The sequence below is a fragment of the Didymosphaeria variabile genome (genome assembly GCF_027946475.1).
Source record: "Didymosphaeria variabile strain IMI 356815 chromosome Unknown scaffold_6, whole genome shotgun sequence".
Classification (NCBI taxonomy): Eukaryota; Fungi; Ascomycota; class Dothideomycetes; order Pleosporales; family Didymosphaeriaceae; genus Didymosphaeria; species Didymosphaeria variabile.
This window is the reverse complement of record NW_026611625.1, coordinates 3,788,854-3,813,450: the sequence shown is the minus strand read 5'-3', so window position 1 is coordinate 3,813,450 and position 24,597 is coordinate 3,788,854. Positions and strand designations below refer to the sequence as shown.

General features: G+C 46.4%; 8 protein-coding genes across 8 annotated transcripts; 4 read left to right on the top strand and 4 right to left on the bottom strand.

Annotated features, from left to right (window-relative positions):
* Positions 1-6,018: 6,018 nt before the first annotated feature.
* N0V89_009155 (uncharacterized protein) lies at positions 6,019-7,439 on the bottom strand (the record flags this gene model as incomplete). Its single annotated transcript, XM_056217908.1, is given in 2 exon segments — positions 6,019-7,417; positions 7,432-7,439. The coding sequence occupies 2 exon segments, from the start codon at positions 7,437-7,439 to the stop codon at positions 6,019-6,021; spliced, it is 1,407 nt and encodes a 468-aa protein (XP_056069464.1).
* A 1,486-nt stretch (positions 7,440-8,925) lies between these two features.
* On the top strand, positions 8,926-10,777 carry N0V89_009154 (uncharacterized protein; the record flags this gene model as incomplete). Its single annotated transcript, XM_056217907.1, has 7 exons — positions 8,926-9,379; positions 9,438-9,503; positions 9,548-9,658; positions 9,711-9,804; positions 9,852-10,001; positions 10,050-10,612; positions 10,668-10,777. 7 exons carry the CDS (start codon positions 8,926-8,928, stop codon positions 10,775-10,777), a joined length of 1,548 nt encoding a protein of 515 aa, XP_056069463.1.
* A 1,820-nt stretch (positions 10,778-12,597) lies between these two features.
* N0V89_009153 (uncharacterized protein) lies at positions 12,598-14,629 on the top strand (the record flags this gene model as incomplete). Its single annotated transcript, XM_056217906.1, is given in 5 exon segments — positions 12,598-12,804; positions 12,856-12,914; positions 12,982-13,319; positions 13,370-13,645; positions 13,665-14,629. 5 exon segments carry the CDS (start codon positions 12,598-12,600, stop codon positions 14,627-14,629), a joined length of 1,845 nt encoding a protein of 614 aa, XP_056069462.1.
* A 766-nt stretch (positions 14,630-15,395) lies between these two features.
* Positions 15,396-16,755, bottom strand: LSC2 (succinate--CoA ligase beta chain; the record flags this gene model as incomplete). The annotated part of the gene is made up of 4 exons (XM_056217905.1): positions 15,396-15,530; positions 15,586-16,471; positions 16,527-16,626; positions 16,677-16,755. 4 exons carry the CDS (start codon positions 16,753-16,755, stop codon positions 15,396-15,398), a joined length of 1,200 nt encoding a protein of 399 aa, XP_056069461.1.
* A 492-nt stretch (positions 16,756-17,247) lies between these two features.
* N0V89_009151 (uncharacterized protein) lies at positions 17,248-18,029 on the top strand (the record flags this gene model as incomplete). Its single annotated transcript, XM_056217904.1, has 2 exons — positions 17,248-17,435; positions 17,492-18,029. 2 exons carry the CDS (start codon positions 17,248-17,250, stop codon positions 18,027-18,029), a joined length of 726 nt encoding a protein of 241 aa, XP_056069460.1.
* A 218-nt stretch (positions 18,030-18,247) lies between these two features.
* N0V89_009150 (uncharacterized protein) lies at positions 18,248-19,551 on the bottom strand (the record flags this gene model as incomplete). Its single annotated transcript, XM_056217903.1, has 2 exons — positions 18,248-19,345; positions 19,405-19,551. The coding sequence occupies 2 exons, from the start codon at positions 19,549-19,551 to the stop codon at positions 18,248-18,250; spliced, it is 1,245 nt and encodes a 414-aa protein (XP_056069459.1).
* A 1,843-nt stretch (positions 19,552-21,394) lies between these two features.
* GRP2 (Glycine-rich RNA-binding protein 2, mitochondrial) lies at positions 21,395-22,526 on the bottom strand (the record flags this gene model as incomplete). The annotated part of the gene is made up of 3 exons (XM_056217902.1): positions 21,395-21,817; positions 21,871-22,188; positions 22,287-22,526. The coding sequence occupies 3 exons, from the start codon at positions 22,524-22,526 to the stop codon at positions 21,395-21,397; spliced, it is 981 nt and encodes a 326-aa protein (XP_056069458.1).
* Positions 22,527-23,077: 551 nt separating this feature from the next.
* N0V89_009148 (uncharacterized protein) lies at positions 23,078-24,462 on the top strand (the record flags this gene model as incomplete). Its single annotated transcript, XM_056217901.1, has 4 exons — positions 23,078-23,276; positions 23,380-24,008; positions 24,058-24,142; positions 24,197-24,462. The coding sequence occupies 4 exons, from the start codon at positions 23,078-23,080 to the stop codon at positions 24,460-24,462; spliced, it is 1,179 nt and encodes a 392-aa protein (XP_056069457.1).
* Positions 24,463-24,597: the final 135 nt, after the last annotated feature.

The window sequence follows — 24,597 nt, the reverse complement described above, 5'->3', positions numbered from 1 at the left end:
CTAACCCTAACCCTAACCCTAACCCTAACCCTAACCCTAAAGTATAATAAGTTAATAAGGGAGGCCTAAGTAAATCTAAATAATAGATTAAAACTTAGGTTAAATATAAGTATAAAGGTTTATTCTTATATTTCTATATAGAGATCTTACTTAGTTACTTAGGAGCCCTAAATAACTAAGTAGGTTATATAATAGCTCTTAGCTACTTAGTTATTTAGAAACCCTAAGTAGCTAAATAAGTTATATAACTACTATCTAAGTAACTTAGTATATTTTTATCTTATTATAACCCTAGTTATTATATTTTCTACCTTTATAAGTGCCTAAACTTCCCTACTTTTATCTAGTTTATAATATTATCCCTCTTCTCCTTATTCTTTATCCTAAAGAATTATGCCTGCTAACTATTATCCTATAAAGTATTATTATAACCTTATTTTTACTATTAAAAACTATAGTATTACTATAGTATTAAAATATTCTTTTTACTAGTTATATATCTATATTTATAAGGTTTATATTAGTTCTAGAAAGTGTAGTAAGTATTAGAAGTAAGGTTTAAAGTATAATATTACTATTACTTAAAATAAGTTCTTATAATTAGTTACTAAGAAGAAGAAGTTAGAAGCGTAATTAGATAAAGTATAAAAAAAGTAGAATACTACTTTTAAAGCTATATATATAGCTTAAGTAAAAGAGGATTAGTTAAAGAAGTAATTATTATAGAATAAAAAGTATACTAGTAAAGTTATTATAGTAGAGAGTATAGTATTAGTAGAGTTAGATAAGAATTTTATTTAGTCTACTTAGCCTACTAGTTCTATAGAGCTTTATCCCTCTATCTAGTTAGTAATAAATAATCTTCTTTCTAATTTTTAGAAAAATATTTCTTTTATATCTAGTAGATAGGTACGTCCTTATACTCCTATTATATAATAGGGTTTTAATAGTTTTACTTATATTTCTTAATCTTTTATTAATAGTTATCTAGATTACTTCTTAGTTTCTAAGTACTTTTACTATCTAGATATTCTTTCTATTTAATAAGGTACTATCTAATTCTTTTATAGATTCTTACGTATATAATATTTTTAATTTTAAATTTAGTTTCTTCCTCTAGCTAGTAATAGAAGGTAGTTTTAACTAGTATCTTAGGGTCTACTAGTTCTAATAGTAATATATAGAATACTAGATATATCTTTATATTTAGTAGTAATTCTAATCTATAGTTTACTAGTAATATTTATTTAGAAATATAAAATAGTCTAACCTTAATATAATCTAGTTTCTTATATTTTTTCTTCTAAGTTTAAAAATTTTATAAGTAAATATACTTTATCCCCTTCTTTAACTAAGGTGCTATTTTTTATTTTTAGTTTAAGTAGAAAATAGCTTACTATTAAGCTTTCTTAAGGTTTCCTTAGAGTTTATTATATATATTTTTTATATTATCTACTATATCTATGGCTTCTTTTATATTAATATTTATTAGTAGTTACTAGTTAAAGAGATTTAGATATTTTCTATATATAGTATAGTAAGGTATTTACTTTATTACTATTAATACCTTATTATTATATGCTAATTATGCTATAGGTAGTAGTAAAACCTAGTTATTTTTCTATTTATTATAGTATATTTATAGATATATTTCTATAGTTTAATTTATTCTTTCTATTTTTCTATCTATCTATAGATAATATACTATAGATAGTTTTTATTTTATTCTAATAAGTACTATAAATATTATCTAGAAGTTTAATATAAAGAGCTTATCTCTATTACTAATAATTATCTTTAGAATACTATAGTATCTAACCTATTTATCTTAAAAGAGGTAAGCTAGTTCTTTAGCTATTATATTCTTTAGATATAGGATTAATTTAATATAGCTTATAAATTAATATATAATTACTAAAATACTATTATATAAGGTTTTCGTGGCTAGGTTAATTAAGTCTAGTATTTCTATAATAAAGTCTATAGTAATATCTTTAAAAGGTATTATTAGTATTCTAATTAGTTATATTTCTCTATACTTAAGATATATACTATATTTATTCCTTTAGTATTCTATATACTTTTAGATATATCTAGTTATAGCTTCCTTTATTTCTCTAAATATATAATTTTATTATATAAGTTTTATTATTTTCGTAATACCTAGGTGTCCGTATATAGGGTTATTATAGTATTATTTAATAATCTCTATTTATAGTTATTTTAGTACTTCTTAGTTTATAACTAAAAGTTAACTAAGTTCTACTATTAATTTAAGAGATCTATCTCTAGTCTTATAAAAAATTATTAAGAAGGTCTTAACCTTTCTTTTTACTAGATTACTTTATCTACTAAGTATATCTACTTACCTATTTTCTTTTCCTACTATATAGATAATTTTAAACTTATACTATCTAGTAGTCTATAACTATCTTTATTATTATAATATTAGTTCTTTTATTATTATAAACCTTAGTAGGTTTTTATAATCTATATAGATTTCTAGTATTAAATAGCTAAGAGCGTATATTCTCTAGTGTTTTAAGGCTTTTATAATAGTATAGAGTTCCTTATTATATACGTTATATTATATTTCTATATTATTAAATTTGCATAAATAGTAGGCTATTAGGTACTATTTACTATTTTATTCTTACTTTATATATACTCCTAGTATAAGATTACTTACGTTAGTTTTAAATTATAGTAGTTTATTACTTCTAAAATAAATAAGAACTAGTTCTATAATATATACTATTTTAAGAAGTTAGAATAATATTCTATACTTATTTATCTATCTAAAAGGCGTATCCTTTCTAGTAAAATTTATTAATAGTATTATAACTTTTACGTAATTCTTAATAAACTATTAATTAAATCTATAGAATTCTAAGAATTCTTAGATATTTTTTACTATTTTTAGTATAGACTAATTTCTAATACTCTCTACTTTACTTAGTGCTATCTTAATTTCTTTAGTAGTAATAATATATCTAAGAAATTTAAGTTATTTAATATTAAATTAGTATTTCTTAAGTTTAATTCTTAAGTATACCTTATTTAGTACTTTTAGTACTATCTATATATACTTAGTATAGTTAGATTTATTCTTAAAAAGATAAAAATATTATCTATATATATAATAATAAATATATCTAAATATTTATAAAGTATATTATTAATAAGTGCTTAAAAGGTTACTAGTATATTAGTAAGTCTAAAAGGTATTACTAGGTACTTAAAGAGTCTATAGTATAATTAAAATACTATCTTTTATTCTTTACCTTTCTTTATTCTAATTAGGTGGTATTCGTCTCTTAAGTATATTATTATAAAGATTTTTACTTATAAGAGTCTATCTCTAAGCTCTAAAATATTAGGTAATAGGTATCTATTCTTAATTATTATATTATTAATTACTTAGTAGTTAATATATAGTCTATCTAATCTATCTTTCTTTTTAATAAATATAAAAGGACTTACTACTAGTAACTTTAATAGTCTAATATATCCTTTTACTAGGTTTATTTTAATAAATTTATATTCTTTATAGAGTTCTTCTCCTATCTTATTATATAGTAGTCTAAAGGGTGGCGTCTTCCCTTTTTCTAGGTTAATTATATAATTCTAGGGTTAATATTCTAGTAGGTTTACTTTTTCTTCCTTTTCTATAAATATATATATCTATACTTTATACTCTCTTAGTACTTCTAAAAGTATACTTTCTTTCTTCTTTTTATACTTTATAACCTAGTAGTTTCTACTAGTATCTACTAAGGGTAAATTCTATTTTTTAACTTTCTATTATAAGTTTATATTATTAATAACACTCTTATCTACTATTAATCTCTATTATTATATAGGCTTAGCTTATAGTATATATTTATAGTATTCTAAGAATAGCGTTCTTAAACCCTAATTAATATATAGGTTATACTTTCTTAACTAGGGTAATTCTAATATAATATTATATCTAGACCTATTTAGTATATTAAGTGTAATTATCTCCCTATATCTATAAATCTAAAGTATAGTAGTAACTTTATAAGTAATATATTATTACGGCTGCTACGCCGCAACAGAATTACGGGTATTACGTTAATAACAGCAGTGACTAATCGGATTATATAGGGGAAGAATACGATTATAGGTTAGATACTAAGCACAATATGGGCATATAAGAAAGTCACGTGATTAGATCTGTAGATCTGTAGAATAGAGCCACAGAGCCTAGATCTATAGGATCTATAGGATCTATAGGTAGAGCCTACAGAGCCACTATTAGATAGCAGTATATAGAGATAACGGATTACTATAGGGTAAGCCTTTATTATTAATCTATAATATAGTTCTCTATATCTAGTTTCCTTATAGAAGATTACTCTTAAGTCTTTAGCAACACACTCTTATAGTAGTGATTAATTAACGTTTATACTCTACGTAATCTATATAACCCTATACGCTACTTATCTCTCACCAGAACCCTAATAGGGCCACGGCTAGTGACAGAGTCCTAGAGGCCCCGTTATAAGTAATTACCACCACTATTACTATAGACTCTTAGTTAATAACTAGGCTATATTATTACTTATTTAAGACTCTAAAATTAGTGCCTAGTTAAAGTATATTAACGTCTACTATTACTTTATACGCTATAGGTATACTAGTAGTAAGTTTATAATTAAATATATTACCTCTAAAGATAATCTTACTAATATCTATACTAAGGCGTTGCTGTTACTGCTACTTATGGACCTAAAGTTATAAATTACTAATGGTAATTAATATTAATAATTAATTAATTAATTAAATTAATTAATTAATTGTCTAATTAATTAATTAATTATAATTAATTAATTACCTTATAGGTTACTTACTAATATTAATTATTACTTAATTAGACGCTGTCTAAACCGCGTATTTTAACTACTTACTTACTAATTAATTACTCCTAAAAGCACTTTTCTAACTAGTCCGCTAATTAGCGGTTCTTATAGTAATTATGGTGTTAATTAAGGACTATAGTGGACCTATAGATTATATACTTATGCCTATATACTTAATCTACATTCACGCTAACACTACTAGCTAGGAGGACTGTTGGCGGAAGGCGTTCTGTACCAGCTGGCAGGTGCCGCCCTAGGCACTAGCCCTATATAGAGGCTCTGCCGAGCCTGACCAATTCATCACTCTTACACTCAACTTCATGTTTTCCTGTACGTTTTTGGCCTACCACTTCAACAGTCTCTACAGACAACATATTTGTTTAGTACACCAACATACTGGAACTAGTGCCGAGCTACAGTCATGCAGTCGGTAATGCATCGCGTAGATGAGGAACAATACCTTCGCCATTCAAATCTTTCAGACATTGGGTATAGGCTGGGCGAACATGCACGCGCAACTTTCGTGGGGTTGGACACGGTCGGAGTCGGACCAACCACGCTACCGACTGTCACGGGACATGGGTCTTGGCATGGGTCCTATGTAGAGGCTCCGGCACACTAGCTAGTTAGCCTCATCACTCATACAATAGATACCAGTTCACCATAGTCTCACACCGACCACCGATGATCTAGACTCCGTCTCACAACGCTCGCACAGCTCGTCAAGGACACAGCATTGTCCTACACTCGATCCTAAAACCCGTCCACATCGAACAGGGGGAAACGGACTGATCGAATCCCATCATCAACAATGCAGGCCTTGCTTCCTGAACCGTCGCAATTGCCTCCCAACAAGCATTCATCAAATCTTTCCGCAACAGGCCCCATCTTTGAAAGCATATAATCTACCGACTGGGACCAGAGCCCTGTGAATGAGCATGGAAGAAACAGTACGGCATGTCATCAGAGGCAAGCCGGTCACAACTTCGGTATCCCGCCTACATTTTCCCAATCTGCAATATTTATTCGAATAAGGCCTTGTGTTCTCGCAGGCCAGAGGCGTCATTTTTCAATCCTCCATACGGATATAACGGCCCTTCATTCAAGGCTATTGCTCTGTGACTGACCTGAGCTATCCATGAAAACCCCAAAGCACACCGCTGTTACGACTCATTATCGGGCTGGAAGAGCCTAGCCCGGCTATCGGAGAAGAAGATGCTAAGCAGGCGGGTTCGTGAGAGCGGGCTGGCTCCCGGGTAGCAATGTTGGCTTCTGCGGTCTCTTCCTCGGAATTGCCACGGTTCATAGCGTGCATCCGCCTCTTTGCCATTGTACCGTACTTTCGTACTTCGAGGATTTCGGGAGATACCCTTCCGTTGGCTAGGAGTCGAGCGCGGGCCATAGTAACTGAGTCGCGATGGCCTCGAAACCTCACCTCAGAATCATCAATATTGGAGAACCGGCGATCCTCCAGCGGTTTCTTGGAATCGTTGTGCAATGTAGGCAAGCTTGCTGGTCTAGCTTCAGGATCTGGGACAATCAACGCTGCTACAGTGCCTTCATCGCTATCGTTCAAATCGTCAGCTTCCAGCTCCCCTACCGGTCCTGGCTCGTCTTGTGATGGTGGTCTCGATGGCCGGGCTGTAGCGGGCGTTGAAGGTAGACTAGACAGTGCGTCGCTCGTCCTCTGGTTGTTTGGCGGTGCTCTCATTGAAGCATCTTCATCCCCATCTGTCGTAGAAGTCAAGCCATGAGCGTGGCCTTGATCATCGGGGAATACGACGATCTGGGGGGCGAAAGATTCTAAATCAGGACCTCGGCCCCAATCCCATTCGAAGAGCTTCGAATTAACCCGCTCCAAGTCGTCTTTAGTCGCCGAACTGGCTGTTCGAAGAGCCAAGCTTGCCACAGAACTCCTGCGATGCCCTCGTTGTTTGTCCTCAGCTGGAACGTCATCCCATACGATTTCGTAACAACTGTCGCGCGACTGTACGATCTGCATAGTTGGGGTTGCAGTGACAATATCTAGTTCGTGTGGCAGGACGTCGAATTCGCAAGCCGGCGCGCGGGTTACAACGTGTACATCCGTCTTTGTCACGGCTGGATCGGCAGGTCTCCCTTTGGTTCCTAGGCGTGAACATGAAGGTTCCCCTCTGATGGCACATCGACTTTTGGCACTTAGACTGCCCTGGCTCTTGTCTTTGTCTTCGTGGAAAGCGTTGACGATGGTGTCACTTAACCAAGGTTTTGACAATGGAAGTGTTCGAATTTGCGTGGCTTCAGCTTCCTTGAAGTCAACAGTCTTGACACGCCGCAATGATTGGGATACTCTATGGTGCTCTGCCGCATTGCTGGGGTCCGTCGCAGGTTCGGCAGGTGTTTCTGCAGCGCTCTTCGACATATACTTCAAGCTCGACTTGAGCGGCGCTTTTTGCCTGTCGCAGTGGGCTTCTCCTGGTACTTGTTCTGACAAGATAGGATGAGAGTTGAAATCAAACGGTGCTGACAGCACGGTCGGAAGTGAGGCTTGTCTGGAACGCTGTACCTCTGCATGGCTTTTTGACTGTGTCTCTGCATCAGAGCCTAGCATCACGTCGCTCGTCGATCTGTCCAAGTCGTCTGTGGGACAATCGCCCAGTTCGTATGACTTTTGTCGTATCTCGTCCGATTGGTTCGCGTCTTGATGTGCTCGTGGATCGAAACACGGAAGTAGATATTCTTCAAGATGGTTCAGCGATAAACATGGATCGTGAGGGCCCGAAGGCAACACTTCTCGTACAGCGAACGGGGATCGGTGTTTCAGAGGTTTTCTAAGTTGTGTAGGAAGGGGCAAGCCCCGAAGCGTCGTGAAAGCACGCGGCTCGGTAGTTGTAGGTAAGGATGGTCTTGCGTTGAGTAAGGACGGAAAGATGGTATGTCGAAGTGTCTGGGACAACCCCAAGCGGACGATATCTGCAAAATGCGTGCCTCTTGCCCGAAAAGCGCCTTTGCTGGCTGGGAAGGACCGCGCACCGACGGAAAGTGCTCCTGTTGCGTATTACAATCAAGCCTGCTCTACTCGTCGTTTAGCAGGCGCAGAAAGGTTTTTCGGGAAGAAGCAAGACATGTTGTTAGCCCGTCACACATCATCGGAGCGCGAAGAGAGGCAGTCGCCCATCGACCAAATGCAGAGAGTCAGTTACGAATGCTACAACCTGCGAGGAGCTTTGGTCTTCTTTAGGATCGATCGATAAAATAACAGCTAAGCTCTCGGTACAGGTAGTGTGAATTGTAGCCCGTCATGTCAGGGTACGTCGCCTCGGATATCGTATGCATAAAGCTTTCGAGTTTATAGGCGACCGCTTGCTATCAGAGTCGTTACAGTCTCAACATACCTAGCTTTCCAACCCCGACAATCGCGCCAACGGTATGATAAATCGGGTTTTTAGAAGGCGTCGGAGCGAAGGGAAACCATGCGGGGTGCCACTGGTCTTGATGGCATGGTCCAGGTCAATCGCATAGGATCTTCTGGTACTTCAAGCTCTCGTATTGCCATCTGTTAGTCCACAGCTGTAAGTGAGTGGGGTTTCTGAATATAAAGGTAGTTCGTAATGTGTAAAGGGTAGAAGTCCGCGGACCTGCCCCACGAGGCTAGTGGGACGCCTCGCAAACCAACCTTCAGCGACTCAGAAGCGCCCTCACACCCTCGTGCGCTCCGATCTTCGCATCCATCACGTCAGTGAGGCTCCGGCGCAAGTGTTTCTTCGTACCTTGCAGCAGCCCTTTGCGCAGCGACACGCGCGGGGGAACGCCTCCAATGTCCGGAAAGACCGCCAATTCCAGCCCCAACGGAATTGCCGACGGCGATGGCAAAAGCAACATTGCAGCTTCCCATTCGAGGGCCAGACACCCCAGCACGTGTATCCCTGCTTGTCCCGTAATAGTAACGTGCACGCGACGGATCGTTCGTGTTCCTGGTATTCGGGTGCCCTTCTGCAAGGTATTAGTATAGGTAGCTGCTGCTTGCGACGAGCGAGCACACGACCACATCGCTTTCGACATGTTGACCAAATCTCTTGGTCTGCTCGCCGTGCTGCAGCTGGGCGGCATTGCTGCGTCTCCCACAAGCTACGCCACGCCGTCTGTCAATGAAACCGACTGCAATGGAAGCAAGTACATCTACGAGGAGCTCGCGGGCTGGGGCACGTTGCCTAGTGATGCTCGTGATAGATTCGGAGATACTATAGGGGGCATTGGGAGCGCCATTGCGCTGGACAAGAAATCGTGGAAGAAGAAGTCGGGAAAGAAGGAAGCCTACGAAGGCATTCTTTGGGGCCTCCCTGACAGAGGATGGAACACCCAAGGGACCCAGAACACCCAGTCGCGGATACACAAATTCAGCATCTCTTTCGACATCGTCACTGCCACCAAGGAGAAACCTGCATCCCCAAACTTCCACATGAAGTACCTGGATACTCTGCTGCTCACTGGTCCAGACGGCAAGCCGACCACCGGTACGAGCATTACCCCACCCAGTTGCGTTGTCTTGTCATCACTAAAGTTCTTTCATAGGTCTGGACGCGGACCCAACAGGGCATGGGTCGTACCCTGGGTTTCCCGACCTCCCCGTCGCAACTTGTAAGCAAGCGCCTGCATGTTCAAATCAATGCTAACAATAGAAGACACTGGTGATGGTTTCGGTGGCGCGGGCCCAGGTGGCAAACGCATCGCTATAGATACGGAGGGTCTGGTACTAGGTGACGACGGGTCATTCTGGATCAGCGACGAGTATGGTACGTGACACTAAAATGGGAATCATCGATCTGTTTGACCAACTGATCTTAGGACCGTACATCTATCAGTTCGACAAGCGGGGCAAGATGATCAATGCCATCCGCCCTAATGATGCGTTGATTCCTATCCGCAACGGCACCGAGAGGTTGGTTTGAAACCCTGGCTCTTTGTCCCGTTTCTAATATCAGGCAGCTTCAATGCCGCTTCACCACCAATCTATGACCCGGATTTCCTCGTCACTCCTGAGGATCCGGACAGCGGTCGTGGTAACAACCAAGGACTCGAGGGTTTGACTGCATCTCCCGATGGCAAGTACCTGTACTCGCTACTTCAGAGCGCCGCGTTAGTGAACCCAAAAATAATGGAGAAACATTACTAACTGTATTCCAGGATCCAGGAGGGAGGTTCGAAGTCTAAGAACCGCCGCTATGCTCGCCTACTCAAGTATCGCTTGAAAGGCAAAAAGGCAGAGTATGATGCCGAATACGTGGTTCCGTTGCCTGTTCTCCCAACCGATAAGGTCGCTGGGCAGTCAGAGATTCACTTTATCTCTGATGACCAGTTCCTCGTGCTCGCTCGTGACTCGGGTTCTGGCCGCGGCCAGGACAGCACTGAATCCATCTATCGCAATGCGGATGTCTTCGACATCTCAAAAGCCACGAACATCAAAAGTGCAACGAACGATGCCATAGGAGGCGCCATTGCCAGCTCTAAGGGCGTGCTCAATGCTGATGTTATTCCCGCGCAATATTGTCCATGGCTATCCTTCAATAACAACGACCAACTCAATCGATTCGGAGTACACAACGGGGGCGAGCAGGATGCGACTTTGCTCAATGAGAAGTGGGAAAGCTTTGCGCTCCTCCCGGTGGACGGAAAATTCAGAACGAAAGGTGATGGGGACGAGTACTACTTGATCTCGGTCTCGGACAACGACTTCATCACGCAGAATGGTTAGTGCTTCTCCTTTTCCAAATAACGAATGAGTTACTGACCTGGATCATCAAGGATACATCAACTCGGGGAAGAACAAGTACGTTGATGCTTCAGGCTTCAATATTGATACGCAAGTCCTTGTCTTCAAGGTGAGGCTTCCGAAGGGAGCTAAGCCTCTATGATCGTTCATCATTGCGGTTCAAACATAACTTTAATTATCAGAATGCAAGTTCATTATTGTGCGAGCTGATGCATTCGAGCCGTTCGTATTGACAAAATTGTGCTCAGCAATCTCGGCTTCGATAGGCTAACGTTACCCGTGCGCTCACTGCTCTCATGCGACACCAAAAGCGAGCTTTTGATGATACCGTCGACGATCGAATTACAACACTTACGCTGTCAGCCGAAAGCGGTCCAGGCCAATGCTACTCGTGTCAGCCGACGTGCTTGAAGGAGCTTCGCCAGCCTTCGTCTGACTCGTGAATTTAACACGCACTCACCTTCAATTGTCTTCATCTAACGTTCACTCATCATTGATTCCGGTCTTCGGGCTTGCGAATTTGCGAATCTATCGGAGCTGCCGGAGCGCGCCATTTCTCGCCATTCTTGAACCTGAACTGCACTTTCCGCTCCCGCTACCGCTGCTCATCCAACCACCGATACCCTTTAAGGCTTTGCGTACATGCAGACTCATGCATACAATCAAGATGATGACTGCCGCTCGTTGGAAGTATTCTGCCTTCAATCGCCCTCTTATGACGGACCGTAGTTCTGTTGTCGTCGGTTCGCTGGTGATGGCCGAGGACTAATTGTTAGGCAGCAAGAAGCGTAGGACCTAGCAAAGCGGACGTACAGCTATTGAAGATCAATCGCGATACTGAAGCGCTAATTCTCCTCGACACGACAATAGTCATATACACCCTGCACAGTACTGGGCCAGCTGTAACCTACGAAGGCCACTCGCATGTGGGGGCTTGCAGCAGGATATCTCCCGAGCGGGAACCGAACCGGTAGCCTGTCTCCTGGGACGGTCTGGACTTCAATTGAAGATGCTGGTCATGGCCACCCTAGTTGTTGGTCACACTATCGAACTCATTTCAGGCCCTTCGAGTTCTGCTCATCTGGCGCACCATGCACAGACTTCACCACAGTAGTGACAGCTGCTGCCTTCCACCTCTGGCCGTCTCTAAGTACGCTACAGCAACGGCGGGCTGCTTCTTGTTTGTATACGTTTGAAATCGCTGTTCCATGAGCAGAGGTCGATCGATTCGAGATGCGTATGACTTTTCAACCTGACCTTTCAACATCAAGGACCACGCCATTGATTAAAATCTTCGCACGCACCATCCACCGACCACCATTTATCTCATTGTTCAATCATGAATTGTCTTACACAAGCCAATCTGAGTGTAGGAGCTAAAGATCATCCGATTTGAGTCTCGTCGAGCTCCTGAGTCGTGCACCACGTGGAAGATGCAAACCGTGAGTCGTCACGGTCTCGACCGCCCACAGGTAAAGCTGTCAGAGTAAGCATCATATCGTACTTACAGCTCAAACAAGTTAACTACCGTCACCGCGTGTCTTCGGCGATCCTAATCCGCACCCAAGGTTACGCACTAGTGCCTCGAGACGGACACTAGGGGGCGCCCCGCATCGGATTACCCCAGCCTGCCCCGGATTCACTCCGGCCTGGGTGGACAGCACCCCGCGATCTGGAACCTGGAATCGCCGGGTGGCTTTGTCTTCGCCTGCGCTTGCGGTTGACGAGTCCCGAGCAAAACGGAGCATCAATCGTCCGTATAAACACCACGGGTCGCCGAGAAGGATCATGTCTGCAGCAACGACGACCTTTCCTCTTCCAATACGCCCTCGTTCAGCGAGAGGTAATCGTATTGCAGTTTGCAAACTCTGTCGATTTCATGTGCTTTTGCACTGAGTCGGGCCTTTATCGAAAACCCCAACTCGCAATTCTCTTATCGGCTTGAGACCATCTTCGCGTTACATGGCCGAGGACAAGGCCGCAGCCGTGATGGCAGAATCGATTGGAAAAAATGAGTCTGATTCTAACCACATCGAAGATGTGCATGTCGTGAAGAAAGTACACGCTGATGGGCACGTGGATCTTGTCGATGCCCACGCCATCGGAGGAGCTTTCGAAGAGATGCCAAAGGGATACTTCTGGAGTGTCCAATTCATTGGCACCGTCATTGTATGTTTCGCAGCAAGTTCGATCACAGTTCAACTACTAACACTTGGACAGGCAGTGTGCTCTGGAAGTATTTGCGCCTATCTCGGATGGGTGTTGCCTGCGAATACGCTGTACGTTGTTCTTCCGTTCAACATATCTTTATGACGCTCAAGACATCTCATTCTGACATGATCGCAGTGCACTGATCAACGAAGACATCGGCCCTTCCGAAAATTTGAATTGGGTCGCAACCATTTGGACTATTGGTTCGGCGATTGGCTTTCTGCTTGTCGGCCGCTTGTCAGACATCTTCGGCCGCAAGTGGATGGTCGTGGGCACGAACGTACTAGGACTTCTTGGATGCATTGTTGGCGGCACCGCAAAGAACATCGATACTCTCGTCGGCGCGAATCTGATGAATGGAATTGCGGCTGCAGGACAGCTTTCCTTTGGCATCGTTCTCGGAGAGCTGGTGCCAAACAAGCACAGAGGACCAATCGTCGCATTGGTCTTCTTCTCCTCCATGCCGTTTGCTGGTAGGACTAGACCACGCTACATCCATGGGACATGTGCTAACAATAACCAGTTTTCGGACCGATCATTGCTCGCACGTTCATCTTGAAGACTGCAGCTGGGTGGCGCTGGTCGTACTATCTGGGGATCATTCTGTCTGGCATCACCATCATCCTGTATCAATTCCTCTATCACCCTCCGTCCTACGACCAGCTTCACGTCTCCGGAAAGACGAAATGGCAGCAGTTCAAAGAACTGGACTTTGTGGGAATCTTCCTCTTCATTGCCGGCACGGTACTCTTCTTGATTGGCCTGAGCTGGGGAGGAACCACGTACCCGTGGAAATCCGGTAAGCCTTCGATTTTCAGATCTAGAGTACCACCGTGCTAATCAATTTGAAGCTGCCGTTCTCTGCACCATTATTCTAGGAGCTGCTACGCTCGTTGCTTTTGCTCTGTACGAACAATACGTCTTCAAAGGCCAGGCAATCATGCCGCCACGTCTCTTCAAGAAACTCGAATATGTCGCCATCGTCATGGTTGCTTGTGTGGGTGCAATGGTGTACTACGCCCTGACTATTCTCTGGCCGACCATTCTCGGCACCATCTACACAACCGACGTCATCAAAATCGGCTGGGCGTCTTCGGTCGTCGGAGGCGGTATCTTGCTCGGCCAGATGTTTGGAGGTTTCGCGCTATCGTACCTCCCCAAGGTCAAGTGGCAGCTCGTTATCCTCTCCATAATGGGTACTGCGTTCTTGGCTGGCGAGGCCGGACTGCAACCAGATGCGTATGCAACCTTCATTACGCTCGGCGTGTTAGCAACCTTCGTCATAGGATGGATCGACAACATTTCCTTCCCGGGTGTGACGCTCCTCTGGGAATCCCAGGACATCGGTCTTGCGACCGGTGTACTTGGTTCTATCCGTGCTATTGGCGGTGCCGTCGCGCAGACAGTCTACGTGTCCATCCTGCAGAACAAGGTCGCTACTTATCTGCCCGCTTTCGTCGCTCCTGCCGCCACGAATGCAGGCCTGCCTACCTCTTCCCTCCCGCAGCTCTTCGCTGGAATCACCGCTGGTAACTTCACCGCCGTTCCTGGGATTACGCCTGAGATCATTGCTGCCACGGGCGCAGCCACGCAAAAGGCGTACCTGGAGAGCTTCAGGATTGTGTTTTATGCGACGATTCCGTTTGGCGTGCTGTTGATCATCTTCAGTGCTCTGAGCCCCAACTTCGAGAAGTATCTGAGTATGAACGTGGCGAAGAGGCTACAGAATTTGAAGGGCGAGCTGCAAGGCGAGGGAAGGGAGAAGGAGGGCGAAGCGGTGTAAGCTGTTCTTTTAGAACTTCGTTCATGTAGCAATATGTACAGCATTTTGATCTCACATCGCGTCTTGATTGGAGTAAGAAGTGTTCCTACGTCTGACAATTGAATACTCTCCGGTCTGTCAACGCCTTCCTGGCTGTGTGAGGACTGCACTCTCATAGCGTGTAGCAACAGATACGAAAACCTCCTGCTGCAGCGGAGACACGCAGCGGAGACGGTAACAAAGCCTTCCGAGCCCGAGATCACAGTAGATTCCGGCCTCTTCGCGGCTGTGGCTTGCTTCGGAGTATATTCCGGCGCATGCGACCCCAATTAGTCTACAGCAGCGGATATCGTGAGCCGTGAGGTCAGATGACCTCACTGCTTCATAATCACTCCGATTGAGCGAGAGCATCTTGTTTGTTATGTATCTTGGATTTGACTCAAAGACATACTTTCAATAACACACTGCTATATCATCAAACACTTTGGGCGTCAGCACTTTCACATCCGGAACGGCAAAAGGAGGCATCGACAATGAACCCGCTCTTCATGCATTACGCAGTAGATACAAAAACAGCGCACATGGGTACTATAGTATCAGAAATAATACAATCGTGACATCTGAAACACTGTCACATCTCCTATCCATCCCAATGTCTATTTACCCTCATAGAGGAGTCAAGGCGGCGTCATTGGTCTGATAACACAGCCGAAGGAAACACAAGTCAGCGAGCATCGGTCTGTGGAGGAAGTTTCGACCGAAAAAAGACTGGTGAAATGAGGTGGGCTTAGATACCGAGGGTGAACTCGACACCAACGTCGATGTCACGCGCCATCTTGACCACCTTGGAAAATTGAACAGACTTCTCAGCAGCGGCTTGGAGGTCGTCAATGGAGAAGATTTTGAGGCCGGACTCGTTGATCTAAGTCATTGTTAGCTAGCTGTTCCTTGGCCATAAGAATGCACGGATGACTTACCAGTTTGTGTGCCTGCTCGCCGTTGGTGCCCTGCAACCGCGCAATGATGGGTATCCTCAGGTTCATGGTCTCGACGACGGAGATCAGACCCTTGGCAATAGCATCGCAGCGCACAATACCACCGAAAATGTTGACAAAGATAGCGGTGACCTTGGGGTCGGAGGTGATGAGCTCGAAAGCCGCCTTAATGGCCTCAGGAGTGGCACCTCCACCTACGTCCAGGAAGTTGGCTGGCGAACCACCGTTGAGCTTGATGATGTCCATGGTGGCCATGGCAAGACCGGCACCGTTGACAAGGCAGCCGATGTCACCATCAAGCTTGATAAAGTTGAGACCAGAAGTAGCAGCCTTGACCTCATCAGGGTCCTCCTGGGTGACGTCTCTCCACTCGAAGACCTCCTTCTGGCGGAAATCAGCGTTGTCGTCGAAGTTCAGCTTAGCATCCATAGCAAGGACACGGTGATCGGTGGTCTCCGAGAGAGGGTTGATCTCGATCTGAGTCGCATCCTTTTCCATGAAAACCTTGTACAGGTTCTGGATGGTGTCCTTCGCCTCCTCAATGCACTGCTCCGAGAAACCGAGCTCGTTAGCAATGTTGCGCGCGATGTCGTCGGTGACACCCTCGTGGATGTTGATGTTCGTGGTGATGATAGCCTCGGGGTGCTCCTTGGCCACGGTCTCAATGTCCATACCACCCTGCGACGAAGCAACGATTACGGGGCCTTGCGAGGCGCGATCCATGAGGATGGCGAGGTAGAACTCTCGGCGGGCAAACTTGCGCTCAACGATGTAGACGGCGTTGCAGAGCCGGCCGGCGGCTCCAGTCTGCTTGGTGATGAGCTTGTGGCCGATCATCTGGTCGGCGAGGATGGCGGCTTCGCGAGGCCTGTACAATGCTGTCAGCGCTGGTTCTTGCGCATCGCGCCGGTAAAGTTCCGTACGAGTAGACGACCCTGACACCGCCCTTGAAGCCATTGTCGAAGGTTCCTTTTCCTCGACCACCAGCAAGGACCTGTGCCTTAATGACCGCATCTTCTCCGCCTGCCTTCAATTAGTCCTGGGCAATCGAACGCATCCGTGTAGCGGCATACCAATCTCTGTCGCGACCTTCTCAGCTTCCGCTGCCGTCGTCGCGACACCGCCCTTGGGTACGCCAATGCCATACTGCATCGCCCGTTAGCGCCATGCTTTACTGCCAGATATACCGTGTTTCCGTACCGATTCCAGCAGGCTCGCGGACCTGTATTCGTGTATCGACAAGAATCTGCTTTGCTGTGCAACCGACGGTCTTGATGAAGTCTTCTGCTCCTAGTTAGCATCCATCCTCAATTGCGATGCACCTGCGCGTCACAGGCTTGGAGAGCTCCGCAGGCACCCTGGAATAACGTACAGCAGCAGCGCGCAGAGCGCTCGTGAGCGGCCGGCAGCGGGCGAGGTTATACATGGCGTCCGATTTACTGAACACCAAGGAATGTGAGGATAAGGGCAAAGGGGTTGGATGAAGCTGATGGAGTTGCAGCTTCGGATCTATCCAGCAGTTGCGGAGGACTGCGCACGGACGCTCCAAGACTTTTCGGGTGTTACCGCCAGAAAAAGTCGCGCTCCATATCGAGCATCAACTCTCGGCCGGAAATTGATCAAGTCCTCCGCCGATGCGCAAAGATGTCGAAACGTAACAATGAAGGCGAAGTCTTGTCGAATAAGATTGCTGTAGGCCTCGCAAAATTCCAGCAAGAGCACTTTGCATCGCTATTTGGAAGCAGTGCGTCTGCAGTACCAGAATCACATGATGATAAACATGTTGAGCAGGCCAGCATTGCGGATCTGAGGGGAGATGGAGATGACGAAGGGTGTGTATCCCGAGTCAAACAAAGCTTGCATGTCATCAGGCTGACGGTAAGTGTAGGTTCGGGCTCGGGGCGATAGTGCCCAAGGACGTGCAAGATGGCAGCTTCACCAACCGCATACCAACCTCACACGAGAAGTTACTCGAGAATCTGATAGGCAAGAAAGCTGCCAAGGCGCACTTGGCTGCGAAACAGAAACACGCTGCGCCGGTCAAGCCACCAAAACCTGTTAAGCCTGACCCAACCAAGGTGGAAAGCGACGAAGAGGAGGGACGAGCATCTTCGTTCAGATCTAAGCGTCAGAGACAAGCCAAGCCATTGTCGGCTAAGCAAGAAGAAAGTGACGACGAGGACGAGGAATCAAGGGCGTTGAGTGTCCGATCAAAGAAACTGAAGATCAACGAACAGCCACAGGATATAGTCGAGAAAGACGTAACCAAGGTGAACGGGCCCGATGACGAGCTTGCTGAGGAGAACTTCGAAAACAATAAAAAGGATGTGCCACTTTCACGGCCACCGAAGGCCAAGCCAAAGAGTTACCTGGATGAGATTCTCGGCGAGAAGGCCAAGAAGAAGAGGAAGAAGAATGCGAAATGACGCCAATGAGAAGATAGACGACTGACCTTGCTTGCCCGTGCGTGATGGATAGACATACAAGACAGAATGATACCCAATGTAGCCGAAGATACCTCTTTATAGGTGTGTCGCTTGACATCCTTTACACCCGCGGCGTGCTGTGCTACATCTCTGTTGGCGTGCATCGTCTTTGGCCAATGAATACCTTTCGATTCAACTTATTTACAGATTTGCCAGCTCTACTCCCGGACTATCAAGCTCGCCATACCCATTCCCGTTCCAATGCACTTGCTCAATACACCAACTTGCTTGTCCGACCTCGCCATCTCGTGTAACAATGTAGCCAACATCCTTCCGCTGGTCGCTCCCAGCGGGTGTCCCAACGCAATAGCTCCGCCATTGGGGTTTATCCTGTCCATGTTGTTCTCTAGTCCCAATTTCCTGATGCAGTACAACGCTTGGCTCGCAAACGCCTCATTGATCTCCCAGATATCCACCTCTTCCTTCTTCACGCCAGTGTACTCCAGCAATGCCGGGATAGCCAGCGCTGGCCCAACACCCATCTCATCTGGCGCGCACCCAACTACCTGCGAGCCCGCGAACTTGCCAATGATGTGCGATGTAAGTCCAAGCTCCGCGGCAGTCGAGCGGCGCATCATAAGCGCGGCAGAAGCACCATCTGACACCTGACTGCTGTTTCCCGCCGTACTGGTACCGTCACTCTTGAATGCTGGTTTCATCGCGCTCAATTTCTCGACGGTAGTCGTCGGCCGAATGCCATCGTCTTGGGTAATCGTGACCGCTTTTTCGCTCTCCGGCACCTCAGGATCAATCCATCTCGTAGTGACCGGCACAATCTCCTTCTCAAACAAGCCGGACTCCCTCGCCTTAGCCGCGCGCTTGTGGGACTCAGTGGCGAACGCGTCCTGGTCTGCGCGATTCACGCCATATCTTTCCGCAACGTTCTCAGCAGTGATGCCCATGCTCATGATACAATCTCTTGCCTCCTTTACTGGAGATTCTTTCATTTCTTGCCATAGCTCTGTGGGGATAGCCCTGCTGCCGTAGTTGCGCGTCATGCTCTCCATGCCGCCACCAATGCCGACGTCAATCTGTCCAACGGCGATCGCATTCGCAATGTGTGTTATGGCAGTCAGACCGGATGCGCAGGCGCGGTTCGCAGTGCTGAAGGATGTGGTGGTGGGAATGCCGACGTGGTTGGCAGCCATGCGGCCTGCCTTCGAGCCGCCAAGTTCGGACAGGACGGTGCCAATGCAGATATCGTTGATTTTCGCGGGATCGAGGTTGGGGAACTTGGTAACGGTGGCTTTCAGGACCTAGTGGTATGAGTATTTGGTCGAAACCACGAAGAGCGTTTGCAAGGAAGGGTACGTACGGCAGCGAGCAGCTCATGGTCGTATGCGTCCCGCAAGCCACCCTTCTTTGCTCTTGTGACAGGCGTTCGAAGGGCAGAAAGAAAGACGACATCGTGGGGATTCTTTTGTAAGATGTTTTTGACACCTTTCTGTACAAAGCCAGCCATTATGGAGCGCGTATCTACAACAAGATGAAACCAATTGCGCTAACGAGAGGAATGAAAATAGAGCGGAACACAAGAGAAAATGTCGCGAGTCAATCGCTGGAGGCAAGGTTCGAGAGCGAAAGAAAACAGGTGGTAGCCGTGCACAAGATCCATGGCGGCTATGGGCAGAGCTCCAGGGAGCTTCGGCAGTGTTGCGCGGATAAGACTTGATCCACAGCTGGAGGTGCGGGGAGAAATGCCGACAAGAGCGCCGAGAGCGGCGTTTTCCGCACCTGGCGCTCCCGGAAAACAGCTCTGCGCTTCGGATAACAAACGTACATGGAAAAGGGACGTGAACTGACAAAAGGTGATAGCTCAATTCGTCCAATCTATCAATGTGCGAAGAAAAGCACTAGAATGCCCAATCTCAGGAGAGCGCTGCGACTCTCACTCCTTTTCCACCACATGCAATGTGCCGCCCAGCGTGTATTCATTTCTCATAGCCACTCTTACCGTCTCAACCGGATCCTTGAAAAACTATCGATCGAGTTCCGCGCGGAGATTCGTCGCTGGGTGCCTAAGCGGCGGGGTATACAAGGCGGAAGATGTCGTTCAGAACGTACCAGCTGCCGGCTTCGCTCTTGAGCTGGAAAGTCTGAGTGTAGCTCATCGGCTGCTCCTGTCCATCGACCTAACCCTCTGTAAGTATATGTGCTGGGAGGGTATCCTCAAAGTGAATCTTCGCACCTGCAGAGCACCGGTGACCATGACCATGATACCATCTTCGGCAGAAGGTTGTGCGTCTTTGGTGGCAACCTTGTGAATGACCTGTTGGAAAGGGAGATTCTGGATGCGTCAGCACTCGAGATTTGTATGCAGCAACGAGTTGTGTACCGTGAGCTTTTCGACGATGCCATCCGCACCCTGGACAGGAACTTGCTCGAACGTGAGCATCGACTGCGGACGCTATATAGTGTCAGCGATTTCGTCTGATCGCCGAAGACGAAGTCTCATACGTAAAGCGCCTTCAGAGCGGGGCGGTTCTTGTCGAAGGTGTCATAGTAGAAGTCAACGAATTGCTCTAGCAGACACTGTTAGCGTCGCGGTCGCAGCGGAATCGAAGCCTCGTGGCAGGCCTAGAGGGTCATAAAGCATGGGATGAGGTCTCGGGTTTGGTTACCGGCAATTGTCTGGAACTCTGGGTGATTGTCAGCCAACTGAGCGAACTGCGATGAGTGTTTACAGGCGCGGGGCCCCTGGATGGAGGGGTATGCGCGTGACGTCTTACCTGCTGCCATGTTGACGATGCAAGTCTGAGATTCAGGGAGATTGCTTGTGACAGGTGGTGTGCAAGGAGCGTGCGCTCAAAGATTCGAGAAATGCTCGGGCTGTTGTCGTTGGGCTATTGCGCTGGCGTGGGTGTGTAATGCGAGGCACAGCGTGGTGGGGCAGCTGCGACCGGCCCGTTCTTTTTTCCGCGGCTCATTTTCTTCGCGATCCAAGCTCGAGCTTCTTCCATCCTTAACCATCACAACTGCTCGGCCACCGCCAAAAGTGTTGTCGCGGGCGGCCAATAGCTCAATGCTATGCCCATATGCAGTGTAAGTACATCTCTGCGTCTCATGCATCTTCCTATGATGATCCACTATTCAAACGATAACTTCTGAGTTTTCGATGAAGTTTAAATTAAGCATGTCAAGCTCAACAATCTGAGACATCTCACTCCATACACATATCTCAATTCAGTTTGAGCTTTTGCTGACGACTGCATAGGACAATCATCGGATTATAGTCGTCTCCGTGACATTCCATGAAACAGCATCTATACTTGCGCTCTATTCGAATATCGCACTCAACGCAGGCATCATAGTCCCTTCGCCTGGAATGACTTGACCGTATCAACGATACTTTCTTCGAACGTCTTATACTTCAGTCCCAATACTTGGATACTGCGCTTGTTGTCAAAACCGAAGTAATTCTTCAATCCACCCTCCGGATAATCTCCTCCCGGCGTAGAGTCGCTAGGCAGGTCCTTGAACTGCGGGAAGTGCTTCTTGACAATCTGTGCGATCTCCTTGTTCGAGAAGTGACCGGCTAATGTGAAGAAACGCTTGTTGGCTGCATCATCCTTCTCCGCGGCAGCGACGTGGGCTTCAGCGACGTCTCGCACGTCAACCCACATATGCACGCCGGTAGCTGCAATCTCGTCTTTCCACTTGCCTTGTGCGGCTGCCAAGATACGCTGGTTCGACGTGTTGAGGTTGTCCAAGCTGTCGAGAGCGTGAATCTGTAGTATTGCGTCAGTGAATGTGCCTGCCGGCCTGATATGCGGACACTTACAATTGGGCCAAAGACTAATGGCGGGTTGATTGTAGCGATTGTGAAGTTGGGCTTTTCCTTCTCAAGGAACTCCCATGCCGCCTTCTCAGCGAAGGTCTTTGAAGCTCGGTATCCTGCCTGTGGACTCTCTTGCGCCTCATCTTGGGTGATAGGATTCCAGTCTTCCTCGGAATAGACATGGCCTGGCCAATTGCCCTTGCTGGGATTGACGATTGCCGCGAAAGATGAGGTTATTACAACGCGCTTCACCGAAGGTGCCGACTTCTTGATCGACTTCAATATACCTGTGGTACCGATGACTGCAGGGTCAATAAGGTCCTAATTGGTCAGCTGCAACGCTTAACTCGTTGCTGGGGTGCACTCACTTTCTGTACGTCTGTCACGTTGAAGTGGAATGGACTGGCTGTATGCAACACGGCCTCGAACGGAGGCTCTGATATCACGGCCTGGTCGAACGCGCCTTCCTGCGCAATATCTGGCACAATGGCGAAACTAAGCTTGCCGCTGTCGACGGCACTCTTGTTGTCTGCCTTGATCTTGTCGGCCTTTTCCTGAGTGCGCACCGTCGTAACGACGGAATGTCCTCGCTTTAGAAGCACATCCAAAGTATGGGCAGCGATGAAGCCGCTTCCGCCAGTGAGCAGGACTCTGGTCATTGTTGCGAATGCAAAAGGGAATAGACGAGTGGTGTCAGTTGTAGGGTGTTGAGAGAAGAGGGATTGATTACAGAAAACCTAGACGGCGTCAACGACAGCGTAGACATGATGTCGCCATCCCTTATGTACTAGCTGCGGGGCAAGAGCAACCGAAGCGACATTCGGATATAGCCCCAACTCCTCGATGCTTATCAAACATCTGTAACATCTATCTCCGCCGTACTGCCTATTGCCAGTGGTGGTAACCATACGTCAGCATCCGCTACTGTCTCGGGTGGCAACTTCTTCACGGCGCAGAGCCGCGCTTGTAGAGCTCCCGTGGACGCGGGTAGCCCACGCTGACGTGCATGAGGTCCTAGCACAAGGCGAAAGACCTTGTCCCCGTTGCTGACATGCCACATAGGATGAATGCCAGGCTGACCATCTTTGCCCGTAGCTGCGGCGGGGCAATGTGGTGGAAGTGGTGGGGCAATAAATGAGGGGCAAAAGGGTCTTCGCAAACTCCATTGCGATCTCTCGTTCAATCGTCTCGTTCATCTGTCCAATCTGCCATGTCTGCTGCTAAGAGGAACCCGCCCTTCAGGGCTGAACACGTCGGCTCGTTGCTCCGTCCCCAGGAGCTGGTGCAGAAGCGGTACGATGTTGCTGCAGGCAAGGCCCCGGCATCGGAGCTAGTCCCATTGGAAGACAAGCTCATTGAGCAAGTGATCAAGCTGCAGAAGGATGCAGGACTCCACGCTGTCTCGAGTGGTGAATACACCAGGTATTTTGCATGCTCTTTGTAGCGCGAAGTCCAAAAGCGGTAACTGACCAGCATGGTAAAGACACATGTTTTGGGGCACCTTTTTCGAAGAGCTCAATGGCATGAAGGAGCTGCAACTCGGTATTTTGAAGGGCTACGACAAGGATATGTTCCGGCCGTATGCGCCTGACGTCAAATCGTTCTTCGAGTCGAAAGAAATTCCGAACCAAGTCACAGTATGCACGGGCAAGATTTCGCACCCGGGGCACTCGAGCAATCAACGCGAGGTCGACATCATGAAGAAGCTAGTGCCGGAAAGCGAATGGAAGAACATCAAGATCACATTAATTTCGCCCTCATGGTACCATTTCCGATACAAAGCTGGCCGAGCCTATCCCAAGGACGTGTACGCAAACGACGAGGAGTACTTTGAGGACGTAGCGAAGGCATACCAGGACGAGTTGAAGTTCCTGCACGGCCAGGGAATCAGGAACGTCCAGATCGACGACCCGAACTTGGCATACTTTTGCTCCGAGGCTATGTTGGAAGGCTGGGCAGCGGACAAGGATAATGACAAGACGGCGGATGAGATGTTCGATGCTTACGTCAAATTCTACAACAAGGCCTTTGAGAGGCCGGACGATATGCACATTGGTATCCACTTGTGCCGTGGAAACTACGTTGGCAGCCGCCACTTTTCCGAAGGCGCCTACGACAAGATTGCGAAGAAGCTTTTCCAAGTATGCGGGCGTAATCCTCACGACTAATTTCTTTGCTAACGTTGCATAGGACCTCAATGTCGACACCTACTATCTCGAATATGACACGCCTCGCGCCGGTGGCTTCGAGCCGTTGTCGCACCTCCCCAAGAACAGTACGTCAGAATCTTCTCAATCGTGTGTTTGAATGATTACTAAATCCTCCGCAGAGAATGCCGTTTTGGGTGTCGTGACTTCTAAGTTTCCTGAGCTCGAAAACAAGGACGAGATGGTAGCCCGTGTGAAGCAAGCAGCCGATTTCGTCGCAAAGGGCACCGGCCAATCGAACGAGGACGCACTACAGCAGCTTTGTGTCAGCCCGCAGTGCGGTTTCGCAAGCCACGCTGAAGGTAATGCATTGGGATATGAAGACATGCGGAAGAAGCTACAACTCGTGCGGAGCGTCGCGGACGCACTCTGGCCGGGACAACAGTGATTTGTATAACACATGTTAGGAGTATTGGGACGATTTCATATTGTACGGTATGATACCTGGAGAGGACGACCCAGTGGCCAGGAGGCCCAGAGTTAAAGCTTAACCTACTACGCCGAGCGAGAGAGAGGAGAAAAC